Here is a 17,527-nt window from a genome sequence, read left to right on the forward strand (position 1 = left end):
CGGTCCGGGGGCGGTCCGGGGGCGGTCCGGGGGCGGTCCGAGGGCGGTCCGGGGGCGGTCCGGGGGCGGTCCGGGGGCGGTCCGGGGGCGGTCCGGGGGCGGTCCGGGGGCGGTCGGGGGCGGTCCGGGGGCGGTCCGGGGGCGGTCCGAGGGCGGTCCGGGGGCGGTCCGGGGGCGGTCCGGGGGCGGTCCGGGGGCGGTCCGAGGGCGGTCCGGGGGCGGTCCGGGGGCGGTCCGGGGCGGTGGCCGCGACTCCCGGGCGAGGCGGAGCGCGCTGCCCGCCCGCCCGGCTATGTGGAGCGGGCAGGGTCGGCTGGCGGGGAGCGGATGGAGGTGAGGAAGGGTGGTGGGTGTTGTGGGGACAGTGCCTCCTTCTGTCGCGGAGCTGGGCTGGGCTGGGCTGGCCTCGGCTCGGCTCGGCTCGGCTTGGCTTGGCTTGGCGTGGCTTCCAGTGCCGCCTGCGTGGCGGGAAGGAGAGGGGAGGGGGTTGGGCTGAGGCGGACAGGTGTGGGGCAGCTGCGCGTTTCCTTCCCCACGTGTCTCCTGTCGCGCTGTTCGCCTTCCTTGGCTGCGTGGGAAGCGGGGCTGGCGGGGTCCCCTGGGACGGCGCCGGTCGGGGTGCCCTGGCCAGGTAAGGCTGCGGTGCTGACAGCTTCCCCAAAACCAGCACCGAACCCCTGGGGTTGTCACTTTCAGCCGTGTTTTGCGGCCGTATATGTTTCTGCGGGGTACGTTGGCACAGTCTCCCTATCTCTGTGGCTGTTGGTTTCTCAGCTTTTGTGGCCCCAGATAGCTTCCTTGGAAGTAATTTTTTATTTTGCGTTTGTGTCTGCTTCCTGTTGTGTATCGGATTGTACGAGCCCAGGTAATGAGTACGATGTACAAATGAAAGTTGTAGGAGTGCTAACGCTGCCACATTTTTTAAAGTGCTTGTAACAGGAAGCGGGATAAGGCTTGGCGTAAATCTTCTTGACATGGTAAAACACTACAAAAGCTATTTCTGTATTTATTTATTGCATAACGATGATCAGACAAGGGCTCTTTTTTAACTGTTTGTATGGGAAGAGCAAGTTTTGCGTGAAAGAGATGCCTGTATCAAACCCAGGGAAGGAGCTGCTGCTCTGACAGTCCCAGACCTGTGCTGGTCACAGCCTTGGTGGTGCTTGGCAGCAGCCTGGGGAGCCACAGCTTGGTAGGAGTGAGCTATCCGCTAAAAGCTACCGAGCTGAATCAAGGCTCTGGTTTGCTTCCAGCAGTAGCTCTTAGGTTTGTGGAGTTTTCTTCAAGGACTCGAGCAAGCTGCTGGATGTGTTTTGTTTTTCTTCTTCAGAAATTCAGCAGCGTGCACTTATTTGACTTGGACCATTTGTATGTGCTTAGCTCCTCAAAAAACAGGCTAAAAAGTCTTGCAGAGAAGTTACTTTAGAATGCAGAATCCTTAATTCAGATATTTTTAATTCACATATTTTAAATTAATCCTTAAATGAGAAACACCTACTACTTCTTTTTGGTAGACAACATTACTGATTTCCTCTCTCCTCCTGAGATTAAGACATAATTTTTTTAATACTTTACATCATTATTTTTGATAAGTACAATTTTGTCTGCATGAGCCATTCAGGTTCTCTTAAATGCATCTTAACAGTATGTTGAAAATGATACTGGAAACTTAATAACTAATTTGGATTTAAATAAAAAATGTGCCACATTAAAATTCTTATTACTTCATATTGACAGGTATCAGGAGTTGAAATGACATAGAAAAGTATTCAAAGCATGGACTGTGAAATGAACTCCTACTTGATACTGAAAGAAGGTACTGTTTTCAATTTATTTGAATAGTGATAAGATCTGCTCTTTTCACTGTGGTTTGGATACACTCATCTCCAGTTTGATGTGGAAGAGAATGAACAGGTTGCACTTCACTCTTGTAGAGTGAACCACTGGTGGCTGATTATGTACTGCTACAGATACTGTTTTTGTTTCCTTCCTCCTGTTCTTTGGTGAAAGTGGGGGCAGTTACCTGAACTTGAAGAAAGTACACTTTCTTCAAATTCAGATTTAAGTGGTTAATACTGTCTCAAAGTTGAACTGGAATTTAGCTTGCAAAGACCTAACTGTTGCAGGCTTCTTTGTTAATACTTTTTGACTGCATTTTGATGTAGCTTCATCAGAATGTCCTGGATAATGGGCTTTTCTTCAAGATTCAACTTTTCTGTAGTTCTGCAGCTTGCAAGATTGTCTGGAAAGGAGACATAAGGGCTAAAGTTTGTGGTCATCATGTCAGTGTCAGAATACCCTTATTATAATGCTTATTATTATCTTTCCCTAAATTTAAGTATTCTTTGTTTCCTTTTAGTCATTGAACCTGTCTTACAAAGTTGCTTGACACATGTGTAACATTATGTCATTTTTGACAGAAACTTTTTTTCCCAAAGGTATTTACTAGAATTCTTGATCAGTCTCTACTGCAAATTTTGTTGCTCTTTTAAGTCATCTCTCTAATGTAGGCAGGGGGATGCTCTTGCTTTTACATTTAGGATGTCTGTAGAAAATTTAGGTTTGTATGTGTATGCTGCTGTCCAAATGATGTGTTTTGTAAAATCTTGTTTTCCTGTTCTCTGCTTTTTACAGGTAAACTGAAACTTCAAAAATGGTGACCTGCTCATTGGCAAGTTACAGTAAAAGCACACACAAGGCAACTAAATAAGGACTGTGGTGCGAGGGTTTCCTCAGATAAACTGTCCAAAAGAACTATCTTGGAGGCTGTTATATTAAATTATTGCACTATGTAACCCTCCCTAATGCAGCACTTCTGCATATGAAATGCTTCAAAAGAAGGAACTGGTGTGGCTTACTTGTGACTGAAGCGAATTACATTGGATATAAAAGTAAGTCACAGCTTACTTTTTCAGGGGATACTTCATCTTCTTCCTGCCATTTGTAGCTGGGTGGAATGCAAATATTAACTAGGACCTGTGCAATAAATGTTTTGCAATGGACTGCTACATGTGAAACGAGCTTGCTTTAGAGTGAGAGGCAGCAGCATGCAAAATAATCAAAAGCTGAGGAAAGGTAAGGCCACTAAATGCAGATCTTAGCCTACAATGAGCTGTCAGAGGGGGAAGGATTTAATTGTTGGCCAGCTGGTTGACAGTAGAAGGCTTGGGGAGATCTCTGATGACACCTTACCAAGAAAATGCTGGTCCTGAGAGGAGAGCAGGACTTGGTTAAAAGTTTAGAGTTTCATAGAAGCCACTTTTGGGCCATGAGGGCAGTGGGTGTGTGTTCAGTCATGTCTTTGTTGGAGAAAACTGAAAATAAGACCTGAGGTGTGAATTGAAACTACAATTCTTGGACACTTTCTCTGTGTCTGACCACAGCAGTTCATATTAGCTGTGATTTCCACAGACATTCGACTTTAGATGCCAATTTTAAGTGGCAGATCATACTGGAGTTACAGTATGCTTGTCCTTCTGCAAAGAACTTCAAGTTATTGCTCTTAAAAGCAATGCTGCCTCAGCTGTATAAGAACAGTTCAAAGAAGGAAACTTTATACTTCTCTGTGATTGTGTCTCTTGTAAGTATTTGGAAAGAAGAGTGTCTTAAGCTTGATTTTAAAATTATGCAGTATAGCTTAAATCACTATGCTAGCCTAATTTGTCTGTGCTTGAGGGTTGTGGGGTTTTTTTTTCGTTTAACTATGCTGGTAAAAGAATATTACACTTATGCAAGAGTTATTCCATTGGAATAGTTCTAGTTCCAGGAAAAGTTCTAGTAGACAGCTGAAAACTGAGCAGCTGTTTGTGAAGGCCAAGAGTCTGTAGCTGAAATCTACCAAAGTTGAAATTACCAAATCTGTTTTCCCCTCCCCACGATGACTAATGCTGCTTCTGATTTTTTTTTTTTTTTTTAAGGAGTAATGCAGGGTGCAGAGGGCAGTGCAGCTTGAACAATCTTACCACACCAATGGAAAAAACTTCTGGTTTGCAGCAAAATATGACATCTGTATTTTTGCTCATTGGTCATCTCATTGTACTGATACCTCTCTTCAGTGCTGGTAGGTTAAATACTTTGTTGAAATTGCCATTTTAAAAAAGAAAATCTGCAAGAGATGAGTTGTGTGTATTTAATAGGAAAGAGTTACTGAGAATAAGTAGTGGGTTTGGGATTTGCTTTTGCTTTAGCATATTGATGATAGCTGAATGCCTTTGCTGGGATTCAAATGGCACTAGGAATGTCATGGACAAATGGAGATAAGTTTTTTAAAATCTAGGCACATAAATTTAGGGCACTGAGACTTTGATTAGCCTCTCCCTGTTTCTTATGAAGAAAGCCCAAAGTGATTTGCTTCCTCGACATAAGGTTAGCTATAGAGTGCCTTCTTTATGAGACATTCTGTATGTCTGGTCCTGAAAGCAATAGGACTGAGTTTCCTTTACAGTTAAATTAGTAATATTTTTAATGATAGGTCTAGTATTTCAGTAAAGTTTAGAACTACATAAATTAATGATGCTTGTCTTGCTACTCTTGGCATAAGCAGTCTAATATTAATGTCTCTGGATTAGATTGAGCTATATGGAGACCTACTTGAAGTCTTTAAATGGGAAGGTAGTGATATTAGAAAGTTAACATACTCAATTTCAAAATAAATAAAGTCTTCAATAACCTATGCATTTGTACAGTCATTCAGCAAGATTTGTAAAATCAGTTCAACCAGATGTTTTGCAGTTTCATAAAAATTCAGTGTTGCACATAAAATCACAGAATAGTTTGGATTGGAAGGGTCCTTAAAGATCAGTCAGTCCAACCCCCCTGCCATAAGCAGGGACACCTTTCACTAGACCAGGTTGCTCAAAGGCCCATTCAACCCAGCCTTGAACACTTCCAGGAATGGGGCATCCTCACCTTCTCTGGGCAAATGTATGCAAAAGATTGAAAGTTTTATAATCTGCTTTATAGCCAAATGGCCAGCTCTGTGCTAAAGTGGTATTCTCCAATAAGTTTTTGTTTACAGTTTGGGCTCTTGATGACTTTTTGCAGTATCTCTCCTTTTTTCTCTGACTTTTTTTGGCTGATGTTGAAAGAAGTGCTAGCTAGGCTGCATGATTATGTCTTGTCAGCTTGTTACACAGGCAAAATTACAAAAGCTGTGTTTATATCGGCCTTTTTTGTGATGTTCCTAATAATGGGCCTTCTGGTTAAAGATGCAGATGTAGGGAGGAAATAATACATTATAGTCTTCTTAATCTGAATCCTATTTCTCTATGAATTTTTTTTTGTATTGTGACATATTGGTTTACAGACCCTTTGATGTATTGAGGTCTTGATCTCATTCCATGCTGTCCATGCTGTCTTGTGCTTCTGTTTTTGGCTCCACAGTCATAGTGGCAGAATACTGTCAGGAGCTCTGCACTGCTACTGTTTGCACTGTGCTTTACATAGATAGTATTTACTTTAAGAATCTGGCAATTCTGCGAAAGTACTAACATGGCTTAAGTAACAAGGACACGACAGGTAGGTTGGGAAGCTTGGAGTTGCCTGATGAATCCCATGGATCATCTTACACTCTGCTTTGCAATGAGGCTGTTTGACTTGCATGTGCTTGTTGCTGGATACCTTAACAGAAAGTTGTGGCTTAAGCTTGTAAAATATGTTTTTATGTTCTCAACCAGAAGATGGTAACAACTGAAAAATAATAGCCTTGTGATGTTTCAAATGATAAATTTTTACAGAAAGTTTTTCTAATTCTGTGTAACTTGGAATGGGTATTAATACTTCTAAAACAGAAAAGCATACAAATTAAAAGCACTTATCATTTAAAAATTTTTTCTTTTTTTGTTTTTTTTTAGCAAAAGGGTGTGTTATTTGTGATTACTTTGTGCTTGTTGGAGAGCCTACAGCTATTACTTGCCCAATAATTACATTGCCAGTGCTTCACTCTGATTACAATCTGACATGGTATAAAAATGGTAGTGCTACACCAGTGACCACAGAGAGGGATGCCAGGATCCACCAGCGAGAGGGCTTGCTTTGGTTTATTCCTGCAATGCTGGAAGATTCTGGGCTTTATGAATGCAATGTAAGGTAAGGAAGGAAACAACTGGATTGCAAGTGTGATAATTAATTTGTGGGACTTGAGTGTACAAAACTTCTTGTTTTAGGTAGAATGTTTAGATCAGTTAAAAGCACTGTTTTGACCATGCTTTTTGTTTCTGCATGATGCCTGTGTTTCTCTTCTATTCCACACATTTGGCACTGCAAAAGTGGTTCATACAGAAGACTATCTTAAAGCATGATGATACTAAAAATGGTCTGTGGGGGTGGTTGTTTGCTGTGTTTGTTTGGGATGAAGTGTAAGGTCACAGGAGAATGTCTTAACTTCTTTGGCTTTTCCTGTGTTCAAGTTGCTGTTTAATACTGACAGATCAGAAGAACACTTTGGTTTCTTTGTAGGACAAGGCTAAATGCAAGAAAGTTCTAAGAGGAGCAACTCTGCATTTTATCACCACACACAGACTTTCTGGAGAGCTTAGCTACTTTTTGGAAATCTTACTAGAAATCACAAGTTAAAAGGCAGAAAACATTTTTTATATTTTATTTTAAAATATTACCAAATGTTACTGGTCAAAAATGAGAATGCATTTAAAGAGCAAAGCAGTGTGCTAGACAGCTTTAGAGACAGTGAAAATAATGTGTCTCTAGTACTACTCAAATGATCTGAGTGCACAGAGAACTAAAAAGGAATAGATGATTTGAAAATAATCTATATCTAGCTTTTTTAGTACTTTAAGGCTCTTGCTAGATCAATAGCTAAGATTAGTGCACTGAACTTCAATACTTAGGTCATCAAATCTTTTTTTACAATGGTTGAAATTCACTGTGCGCTGAACAGGAAATTAATTTTGGGAAGATGTACACAAGATGTTCCTTTCCTCCTGGTGTTGCCACAACACGCTGAGAACAGCCAATCCAGGCTTTTCAGGTGGCCCTAAATTTGTTTTAGTAGTGTGTAGTTATGTATACTGGTGTGCATAGAGTGCACCAGTTATGCTGGAGGGGTTTGGGTTGTGAATGTAGTGACAATGATCATCAAAAACTTCCAATGTCACCCGCACACTCCTTCACTGGAGTTTACCACGAAACCAAAATTGGAAGTCAGAAGACATCCTTTCAAAGCTACCCAACTGCATAATTTTAATTTAGTCATTCCTGCTGTGGTTCTAGTTACTTGAGCTATGAGATGTGTTCCTGTGGGCACCTCACATCCCTGGCTTACATAATATCAGCAGAACAAAAAACTTGCTAGGGTTCAGTCATTTAACATCAGTCACTTAAGCCTTAACTGCAGCTCTGAGAAGTCCTGATAGTCTGGTGTGTCCAGAGCAAACTCCATTTCTGCTCACAACACAAACTCAGAGCTTATTTCCATCTCTTCATCTGGAAGCTGAGAGGCTGAAGATGATGTTTACAAGCTAAGGGAGTATAGCTGGGGTGTTATAGAGGCAAGGCTGGTGGAGATGCTGAAATACCTCTCCCTGACTTGCTGGAAATAAGGAACCTTACTGCTAATGACCTGACGTGTCTGCTGTTCTAATTACAGGAGCCTTAACCACTCTAACAAAAGAACCATAAATTTAACAGTTTTTAAGAACGATAACGGTTTGTGTTTTAATGGAAAAATGAAGTTTGAACAAAAAGTGACAAGCACTAATACTGGGAAGATTATATGTCCTGATCTAGAACTATTTAAAGATGGAGACAATAATCAGCCTGAAGTACATTGGTATAAGGTACTGAACATCTGTATTTCATATATACAAGATACAAAATGTGTTATTTAAAATGTCTTATGAAGTAACTGTGAAAAGCAGCTTTTGGAAATGAAGGTTTATTTTCTCTGCAGTTTGAGTAAGGCATGAGTGTGAGTAAGATTTGTGAAATTCTGGTTTATCCTTTGATTATCTACTTATTATGTAGATAATAAGTTTTAAAACTTGTATGTTTCTCTAAATAGAAGGCTTTGCATAATTATTTCAGTTTCTCAGAATGTTAGGCATGTCCTATCTGTTGACCATGCTGTGGTATTCCTATGCTGCTTGCTTTGGTTCTACGAAAATACTCTGTGCAAGCTTGGAAACACGTATTTTGTCTGTGTTAAGCTAAAATTCTGGAACTCCTAATTCTGATGCTGGTATTAAAAGAGCTACATGGGCCTATACATGTGAAATAACCTTGGTGCTGCACCTATACATCTTCTGAGGTGAAGAGATTCTCCACTGTTTGTAGGTCAAGGAAGAAAAGGAAGCTTTTTTCCCTGAATTTGCATTGCCACAGAAATGGTGAAACACCCAAACAGCATGAGGCACTGCTACAGCAGCTCTTTGATCACAAAGAAGTAGGGGTGCAGGCATGTATTCCCATAAACTCTGCTACATGTGTAATAACTTCTACTACACCTGACAGCCTGAGAGAAAACTGTCAAGCTATTGATGAAGGCAGTGAACTAAAGCACAGCATTTGAAAACTTAAAGGATTGGCTGCAGTGATTTTTTTAAAAAGTGCAAGTGGACCAAGATGTCACCAGACTTTGTTAGACTGTAGTGATGCTTGGAAAAGAATCCACATCGTGACTTTCAAAAAGTCAGTATTTGCAAAGTATTTTAACCATCAGTAGAGTTCAGTAACTGATTTATTTGTCATGTTTTTAGTTCCCTTAAGTCAAAGGTACTTTTGGTGTGTTTAGGAGTGTAAACCTGGATTTCTTGAAGACAAGCGACTTCTTTTGGCAGAGGGTGAAAATGCTGTCTTGATTCGTAATGTAACTGTGCAAGATAGAGGAAACTACACATGCCATATGTTATACACATATATGGGAAAACAATATAATGTTTCAAGAACCATAAGTCTAGAGGTTAAAGGTGAGTGCATGATGTTATTCTGTGTTTGGCTTTGCTGTAAATATTTGTATGCAGACATAAGATACTTGGCATGTTACTTTTCAGCTCTGTGAAATTAGAGTTGTAAATCTTCTTTAATTTATTCCTGAACATAAAATTGAAAGGCAATGAGTCATGTTGCTACCCTTGAGCATTGCTTTTGAGGATGGATGGTCATGGGGAAATGAGTAATTCAGGGTTGGTAATCAGAATTAGAAGAAAGCAATGGTTACTGGGGCGGAGGAATTGTTTTTGCCAAAACAAATAGTGCACCATAAAAGTAAATAAGCTTAAACATAGAAGCTTTTTTTTCTGAGACTAGCACAGCAAACTACCTGCTTGAAGCCCTGTTGGTGAGCTTGCTTCTCTCTTGATGGGAAAGGAGATGTGACAAGCTGTATAGGTAGTATAAAGTGAATAAATGTTCCTCTTGAAAGGATTGGCTTACTGTTGGCACTTGTTTGTGCTTTTCTGCTGTCTCACTCTGCCAGTAGTGTCATTTATTGCAGTCACCATTGTGATTATGTCTTTGTGGGCAATGTTGCTGGTTACCTGACTAGTAACATGATAATAGTCCTATCAGAATAGTTGTCTGGAGACAGCAGGTCCATCTTTTTAGGTTAAACCAAAATTCTGACTTTATATAGGTGATACAAGAACAGTGGGTTGTTGGCAGCCCATCTGTACATCATGCAGAATGATAAAATTCCAGCCCAGTTTAAGTATGGGTTTGTTTAAAATTTTACTTAAAAAAATATTCACCTTATCTAGGAGGTTATTGATACAGCCCTTTTTCTTTACCTTATTTATCTCTGAAAAAGTTAACTGCATTTTTTGGTTTTGTCTTTGTTTTCTGGTTTGGTGTTACTTTTATATCTACTGCCAATAGACATGAGGTTTTTTTTAAAGCATTTTTAAGGTTTTTTTTTTGTTAACTTGGGAGCTAAAATAGAATAGCTCGGAGAGAGTAGAGCATATATCTTATGAGATATTTCTGTTGTAAATTTGAAACTAGCAGTAAGTATGGCACTACAATAATACCAAACAATAAAACAAACCCATTGTAAAACCAAAACTATTGTCAGTTGAACTAAGTTGTGGATCTTTTCCTGCCTGAAGGTTTTATTTTTCTCTTTGTTTTGGTTAGAAAAACCACTGCAGATACAACCAGAGTTTATTTATCCAAGGAACAATACAATTGAAGTAGAACTTGGTAAGTAGTGACTATTTAAGAGATCATTAACTGAAACAAATAAGCTCCTGATCTTTGTGAAATAATATGTGAACATTTCCACGGACTTCAGCAAGACTGGGAGATAAGCATGTGGATTGAGGATATCTGGAAGACAGAGGGTAGATATTAGAACATGAGTCCCACAAGTGATTTGCAGGGAGAAGTAACTGTGCCTAAGATTGGAGTCTTTTGACCAGCAGTGTTGTGCGGGATGCATTTCTTTTATTGATTTATTTTCTGTTATTGCCATCTGTCCTTTTTACTGCTTCTCAGTGTTTGTGTCTTGACGTATCCTCAGTATCTGTGGAAATATGGTTTGTGTACATGTAGCATGTTAGGATAGTTAGCAATTGACCAGTCCAGTAGCTCTTTCTCTTCCTGTATGTTTCAGGTCTCCCTTTCTTCTCCACAACCTGGATTTTATTCCTTGTTTTAGGGTAATACAGATTTTGGATACTGATCTTTTGTGAAACAGTGAGCTGCTAGTTTATGCATATCCCAGTGATGCCTTTTCCTGGTCTTAAAATCAAGAATCAAACACGTTTAGAAGGGAAAAAGGGATTTTACCTTGGTATTTATTTTAGGACCCTTAGGTGCATTATGTCCAGGTCAAACGCACCCCAAAGCACACTGCAATGCCCACACCCACAACAGATCTGGTATAACATTATAGGTCTTATTAATTAGCATATCTATCAAAGATTCCCCAATGAGAGGCTCGAGTGAGCCCCCCTCCCCAAGGAGCCTTCCCCTGGATGGTTCTATCTTGGTTTACAGAATGTGTTCTGGAGAGGGCCTTGGGGTCTGGGGCACACTGATCCCTAACTACGAAGCTTCTAAAATGTTTAGTCTCTTACCTTGACAAGTAAGTCCAAGAATGTAGGCAAAAAGCACTAAGAATACAGAAGTTGTAAAAAAGTATAAAAGGGGTGTAAAAGAAAAGGCAAAAAATCATCATGGAATCACCAGGTACTGTTTATCTTGGAAATTTCTTAAATAAAAGATTCTGGGTATAAAGAATAAGTTCTTCACAGGGAGGATAGCTGGGCAGTGCAGCAGGCTGCCCAAAAAAGTTGTGCTGTCCGTCTTTAGAGGTTTTAGAATCTGGCTGAATAAATCTCTGAGCAGCCTGGTCTGACCTCAGAATCAGACCCTGCTTTGAGGGGGAAATTGAATTACAGACCCTTTCTTTCAACCTCAGTTATTCTGTAATTCTCTGAGCCAAGTATATGGTATTGTAGTCTTTTCCTAAGCAAAGTTATGTGTGTTTAAAGTGCACCACGTGTCAGACAGAGTTGTGTTCTACTGACAAAGTCCAGAAGAATGAGATTGGAGCTGTTTGAACTGTATTTTTTAAATCATTTTTTACCAAAGGGAACAGTTGCAAACAAAATACTTGATTTAAAAGAGCATTGACTGATTTTGGGGAAGTGTGATTGGCTATTTACTAGAATTTCCTAGTACAGGAAACTCTTTTGTAATCTTTTGAGGAATTAGATCATTAGAGAATCTCTGAGGAAAGGTTGCATTTGGACTCTGGCATGACATGGGCGGTCAGGCCAGAGCATTGTGGATTATTCTTATGTGCATCACAGTGATGGAATCTCACATAATACAGCTACTTCTGCTGCTAATTTTTCTGACATCAAGCTTGTAAATATTGTATATAACAGGTGTTGTTTTCTCATGTTAAAGCTTCATGTTTCTTTTCATATCATGTGAAACATTTTGGTCTGTCCCAAATTCTAACTTTGAATATATGGTATTAAACTGGACAGCACCGAAACACTGGTGGGTTTTGTGTGTATGTGTGTTTGGGGGTGTTTTGGGGTTTTAGTGGGTGTTTTGTTTTGTTCTTTTCTTTTTGGCCTCAATAGCTTATGAAAGGTAGCTTACTCTGAAGCTGGCAGGTTCTGGTGAGGATCAGTAGATTTTGACCAGAATTGTGAATGAGCTTTAATAGAAATTATGTTCTTCCAAAGTCCAGAAGGCTTTGCTTTGAACAGGGAGAATATTCAGGATCTGATACAAACAGTATTATTTTAAAGGCTTGCAGTCCTGTGGTCTTCAGATGGTTATTTAATTCTGTTGAAATAGTCTAGTATGGCTCAGCAGCCCCTTCTTTTCTGGTAATTACATCTTCTCTGTCTTCATTACAAACAATACATGCCTGAAAAACTTTCAGTTCTTTCACTATTAAGGAAATTTTTTCACCAGGTCTTGGATTAAAATAGGGAGACTTTCCATAATAATGTTTTACCCCATATAACCCTAATCTTTCTGTGAAATCTTCCCTTTTTCTTTGTAATTGTAACTGTGGAAGAAATGAAGCAGTGTTACAGTTGGGCTTCCCTGTAGTGTATCTCCCTCCCATTAAAGCATCATGTAAGTCTGATCCCCAGTTTTGACTGGTTATTAGTTATGACTTCCCATTCAATTCAGAAGAGTTCTTACTGATGCAGCCTCTACTCAGATGGAATCTGATCTGCAGGCTCTTAAATTTACTGAAGGCAGTGTTTAGGGTTTTTTTAAATCCTTGATAGTATTTGCTGAGCAATTTATTAGTCAAAGGGCTGCCTGTGACTCTCAGCCTAAATCATTAAGATTAGGATGTGTTATGGGACAACTTGTTTAGTCTCCTTATTGTGGAATTTGGTCCATATTTGTAAGGCTTGGACACAACATTAATTAAAAGTTGTATTGTTGGATGCCTTGGACCACCTAGGATGAGCAAACCTTGATTACCTTACAGACATTAGGGTAATAGCCACAGGTGAGACTAAAAGGAGACTCCAACCACAAAGTGGTTTTATTGTGACTGCTGAGATCTACAAATTATTCCATATTACGTGGGGGGACACTTTTTAAAGGAATTTGGTGAGATTTGTTTTTCTTTTTAAATTGGCATTGCCATTCAAACATTCAATATTCTCTGTCCAGTACCTTCGTTGGGGTACTGGGTGAAAAAAAAAAAATCCCCCTCTGGCTGTAGGGCAGAATCTCTAAGCAGCTGCATGAATGCTTGTGTGGAAACACCTGTACGATTTTTGAATGAGAAATGACAGGAGAAGTTGGTGTAGAAACTTAACATTCATGAATGTGTGAACATGGAGAGCATGGAACACTTGAGGGGTTTTGGGTTGGTTTTTTTTTTTAATAATTGTGCAATGCACTAAACCACATCTTTAAAAAAATTAATTGTTGTGGTGGAAGGATGTGAGGGAAGAGATCAGGAAGCATCTCTGATTTCTGTGTGAACTCTTGTTCAAGTAACTGCTTTGCATGTGAGCTAAGAGTTTATTCCATACTTTTGTTAGAGACCATCTCTTGGTGGAAGCATCTAGATGTGATGTGGTTCTAGGAAATGAAACACTGAGATCTTTACATAGGCCAGCTGAGAGAGCCCGCCTTCTATCAAATCGTAACTTCCATGGGTAAAATACAGAAGGAAAGGAATCCAAGAAAGCCGCTTACCTTCCTGTACATGGAGCTCTCTGAGGTACATTGGCACAATATACTTTGCAAATTGGCTTGCTTAATACTGAGGTATTCTGTAAGATCTGGACTATTGGTGGCAAAGGAGCTGAGTGGCAGGTGAGCTTGCTCGGGAAGTAGAGTGTGACAGTATTCAAAAACCATCCCAGTGGACGGTGTTGGCCAAAAGACTGATTTGAAGTAAAGATGTGTGGTCACTAAGAATGGGATTCAGCTCCCAGATGTAGTTATCTGCACACAGGAATGTGCGTATGATCTGGGGTCCTTAACTCAGGCCATGATCAACAGGGGCTCAATTCAGCTGCCTACACATAGAGTGCAGTTTTGGGTGGTCTGGATACTCTAGCAGTGCAGATTTTTTGAAGACCTGGAGTACTGTCTGACAACTCCATATGGATACCTTGGATGCTGGAGAGCATCTCTAATGTCACCACAGGTGTACATGCAACTGATTTGAGCCCTGGAGATCTTTCAGTGGAGTCTGGAGAGCCATTCAGTTAAGGTATCTGCTTTAATGTGTGTGGACTTCAGCAGAGATGAACTCTGTTGCTGTCTTAGACAGGTAGCTTACACATAGATGTGAACATTTAGACACCTACATTTTGGGTGGAGTTTATATCCAGATCATAGACACCCAAATTTGGATTACAAATGGATGAGTTTTAAGGACTTTGCTTTTTGTAAGGTAAGTAGGTTTCTTTTATATCCCTCTGTTTCCTAGCTGTTCCCTCATCACTTGATTCTGCTTGTCTTACAAGACCTTCAGTTGTTGTGTTTACATGTTTCTTTGTAGGCTCTCACGTAGTCATGGAATGTAACATATCAAGTGGCATAAATGGCTTGATTCCATTCTGGCAAGTTAATGATGAGGATGTTGATATCTTTGATAAAACCTACAGGGAACAGTTTTATGAGTAAGTATCCTTTACACTGAACTTGTAGTGCATTTGTAGGTGAAGTAATTTACAGTGAATTCCTTATAAAGTAGACTACTAGTCAAATGCCAGTAGTCATTGAAAGGCTAATTAGAAATCTGTATCAAACAGTGTATTCTTACTGCTTGGTTTTAAAAGAGCAACATTTTATTATAAATAATGTGTCTGATACAAATGAAATGAAGCAGTCATATAGACTTTTATAATGCTGTTGTGAAATATAATGTTGTAATACTTGCTTATGCATTTGTTCTTGTATGATTTTTTTTTTTTTTTTACTAATACATCAAGGCGTGCCCTCTATCATTAATATGGGAAGGATAGATTGTTCCAAAATAAAAAATCGCCCAACTTTTTTTATTTGTGATGGTGGTCCTTTTTTAAATACAGACACAGCTGCTAGTCCTCAAGAACACAAGGCAGAAGCTCTTGTTGCAGGACATTTAGGTTCCAGTGTTTGACGACCCTGAAGTAAAAAAGTGTTCAGGTGGAATTTCTGATGGGAAAGTCATTCAATTTGTTCTCATAGCCTCTTGTCCAGTCAGTGGGCACTACTGAAAGGAGCCTGGGTCCCTCTTCTCCACTCCTTCCTCCCATCAGGTATTTACAAACATTGATGAGATCCATCCCCTGCCCCTGAGCCTCCTCCAGGCTGAGCAGTTCCTTCTGTCTTGTATGACAGATACTTCAATTCCTTATCATTGTCACACCACTCTATACGACTTGCTCCAGCAAAACAATCCATCTCTTGTACTAGGGAGCCCAAAACTGGCCCCATTACTCCAGGTGTGACCTCACCAGTGCTGGACAGATGTGAAGGATCATTTCCCTTAACCTGCTGGCAATGTATTTCCTAATGCAGTCCAGGGTGCCTGGGATCTGGTTATTCCTCCTCATATGCAGGATTTGCATTTTGCTTTCTACTTCTTGAGGTGTTTTTTTATTTGTCCATCCTATCAAGGTTCCTCTGGATGGTAGCTGTTGTATCAGACATCCCTTTTTAAGTCACCTGCAAAACTGCTAATGGTGCCCTCTGTCCAGCTCAGGGAAAAAAACCAACAAACCCAACCCTAGAAAAACCTAAAACAACTAAGCCCAGTATGTTTTGAGTTCATGAAATTATTAGTTACAGGGGTATATTTACTGTGCTTCACTAGCTTCCTTGGTTTATAGAGGTAAAAAAATAAATGTTTCTGTATTTGTGGATAGATGAATCTGTCTCATGTTAAGCATAGATATTGAGATACGTACAGATGTTTCCCTTTTACCTTTTTTTAATGACAGAGAGGGGTTGCCTCATGGACTTGCTGTATCTGGAACAAAATTTAACATTTCAAAAGTGAAAGTAAAGGACTATGCTCACAAATTTTTCTGTCACTTCATATATGGTTCTCAACAATTTACAGCCTACATCAAATTGGAATACCCAGGTAAGAGATCTCCTCTTGATAAAATGGTGATCATTGACTTAACTCTCAGTTAGTTTGACAATGCCTTACTTAGAGTTAAAGCTGGGTGGTGTACTTTTATGCAAAATAGGCAATGCACCTCAGTACCTTTATCGAGAATTTTTTGTCACATTCTTAGCAAAATGAAAGAAAATAGTGCTTTTGATTTGCTTTGTCTTCTCTCATTCAGTATTTTAGGAGTGAAAGTGGATCTGAGCTCTAACTTCTTACATGACTATAATTTCTCTGTAAAGATTATCAGGGTCAGATTTAACCTCAGAAATTCTTTAATATGCATTGACTAAAAAATGCAGTTTGTGGAGGGTGTTTGTTTTAAGGACACTAAATGAGTGTCATTGAAGGGGTGGAGACCGTGGAAAGTTAGTTATCTGGGGAAAACAGCAGGTCAGGAGATCACCTCCCCACCTTTGGCTTCCTTTCTTTCTGACTGATGGAATTTTGTACAAGAATTCTCACTCTACTGCTGTGCTGGGTTATATATCAATATTTTATTTTGGTGTTTCAGCTGAAGAGTAGCCTCATTTATCACACTGTTGAGGTATTTTTTCTTTGAAAGAGAAAAGTAGGCTTGTCAGATAACAGTAATGGCAGAAAGCATACAATAAACAGTTTGTCCTGATCTTTTACTCCTTTATAAAAAAAAATATTTTAATGATTAAATGATTTTGAACAATTCTTGTCTTTCCCTGGTTCTAGTTTATTATACTTTGTTTATTTGTTTTCTTTCTTACTCTATGCTGCTGCAGCTCGAAACATTCAGGGATACTTAATTGGAGGAGGAGTTTCCTTGGTATTTTTAGTATTTTTTACTCTCTTTATCTACAAGATCTTCAAAATTGATATTGTGCTTTGGTATCGGGACTCCTGCCATCCTTTCCTGGGTAAAAAAGGTATGCTTGTGTAACAGTGCTGAGCATTGTTTTGAGCTTCCACCTTCACTTGCAAAACAGTGAGTTACTCTCATGGAGCATGATTGGTCTTCCTTGGGATTTTTGGAAGGATAATGTTTTTAGGATGTTTAGAATTAGTTCAGATGACAAAAGAATCTACAGGGGAAAAAATCAGCAACTTTCCTGGAACGCAGAACTATAATAGCTTTTCCTTAAGACCCACCCCAGTGGTTTGAATACTGTTCTGACAGCAGTTTTTCAGGTGACTTTTCATTACTATTCTTACAGAAAGCAGTAATACATTAGAATTGTTAAGGTTTTTTTTATTTTCCATAGATGAAACAGGAAAATACAACTTTATTTTGTTTCCTATTTAAAAGCACTTCTGATTATTTTACTTTCTGGAAATTTTGCTTTCCTGGCACTCAAAAAAATGGGGTGTTGTCTATGAGAGTATGCTGAAGTGTGAGTAATTTCCAAACATTTGAGAGGAGATACACGGTGAAAGAAACAGAAAGTATCTTCTAGAGGTATTGAAATTATCTTAGATTTCTTGGAAGTCTTT

At 39.5% G+C, this 17,527-nt stretch overlaps 1 protein-coding gene across 1 annotated transcript in view; it reads left to right on the forward strand.

The window, feature by feature from the left end:
* Window positions 1-246: 246 nt before the first annotated feature.
* The window catches only part of LOC309570829 (uncharacterized protein), a 49,592-nt gene continuing 32,311 nt past the window's right edge, over window positions 247-17,527 (forward strand). The window contains exons 1-11 of the mRNA XM_082277841.1: window positions 247-333; window positions 1,738-1,816; window positions 2,635-2,891; window positions 3,918-4,060; window positions 5,853-6,087; window positions 7,604-7,793; window positions 8,747-8,921; window positions 10,087-10,152; window positions 14,462-14,582; window positions 15,888-16,033; window positions 16,819-16,962. Coding sequence (XP_082133967.1) covers window positions 3,970-4,060; window positions 5,853-6,087; window positions 7,604-7,793; window positions 8,747-8,921; window positions 10,087-10,152; window positions 14,462-14,582; window positions 15,888-16,033; window positions 16,819-16,962 — 1,168 coding nt within the window. The 5' untranslated portion in view covers window positions 247-333; window positions 1,738-1,816; window positions 2,635-2,891; window positions 3,918-3,969. The remainder of the gene's footprint in view (window positions 334-1,737; window positions 1,817-2,634; window positions 2,892-3,917; window positions 4,061-5,852; window positions 6,088-7,603; window positions 7,794-8,746; window positions 8,922-10,086; window positions 10,153-14,461; window positions 14,583-15,887; window positions 16,034-16,818; window positions 16,963-17,527) is intronic.

Source organism: Coloeus monedula (genome assembly GCF_965178545.1).
Source record: "Coloeus monedula genome assembly, chromosome: 3".
Classification (NCBI taxonomy): domain Eukaryota; kingdom Metazoa; phylum Chordata; class Aves; order Passeriformes; family Corvidae; genus Coloeus; species Coloeus monedula.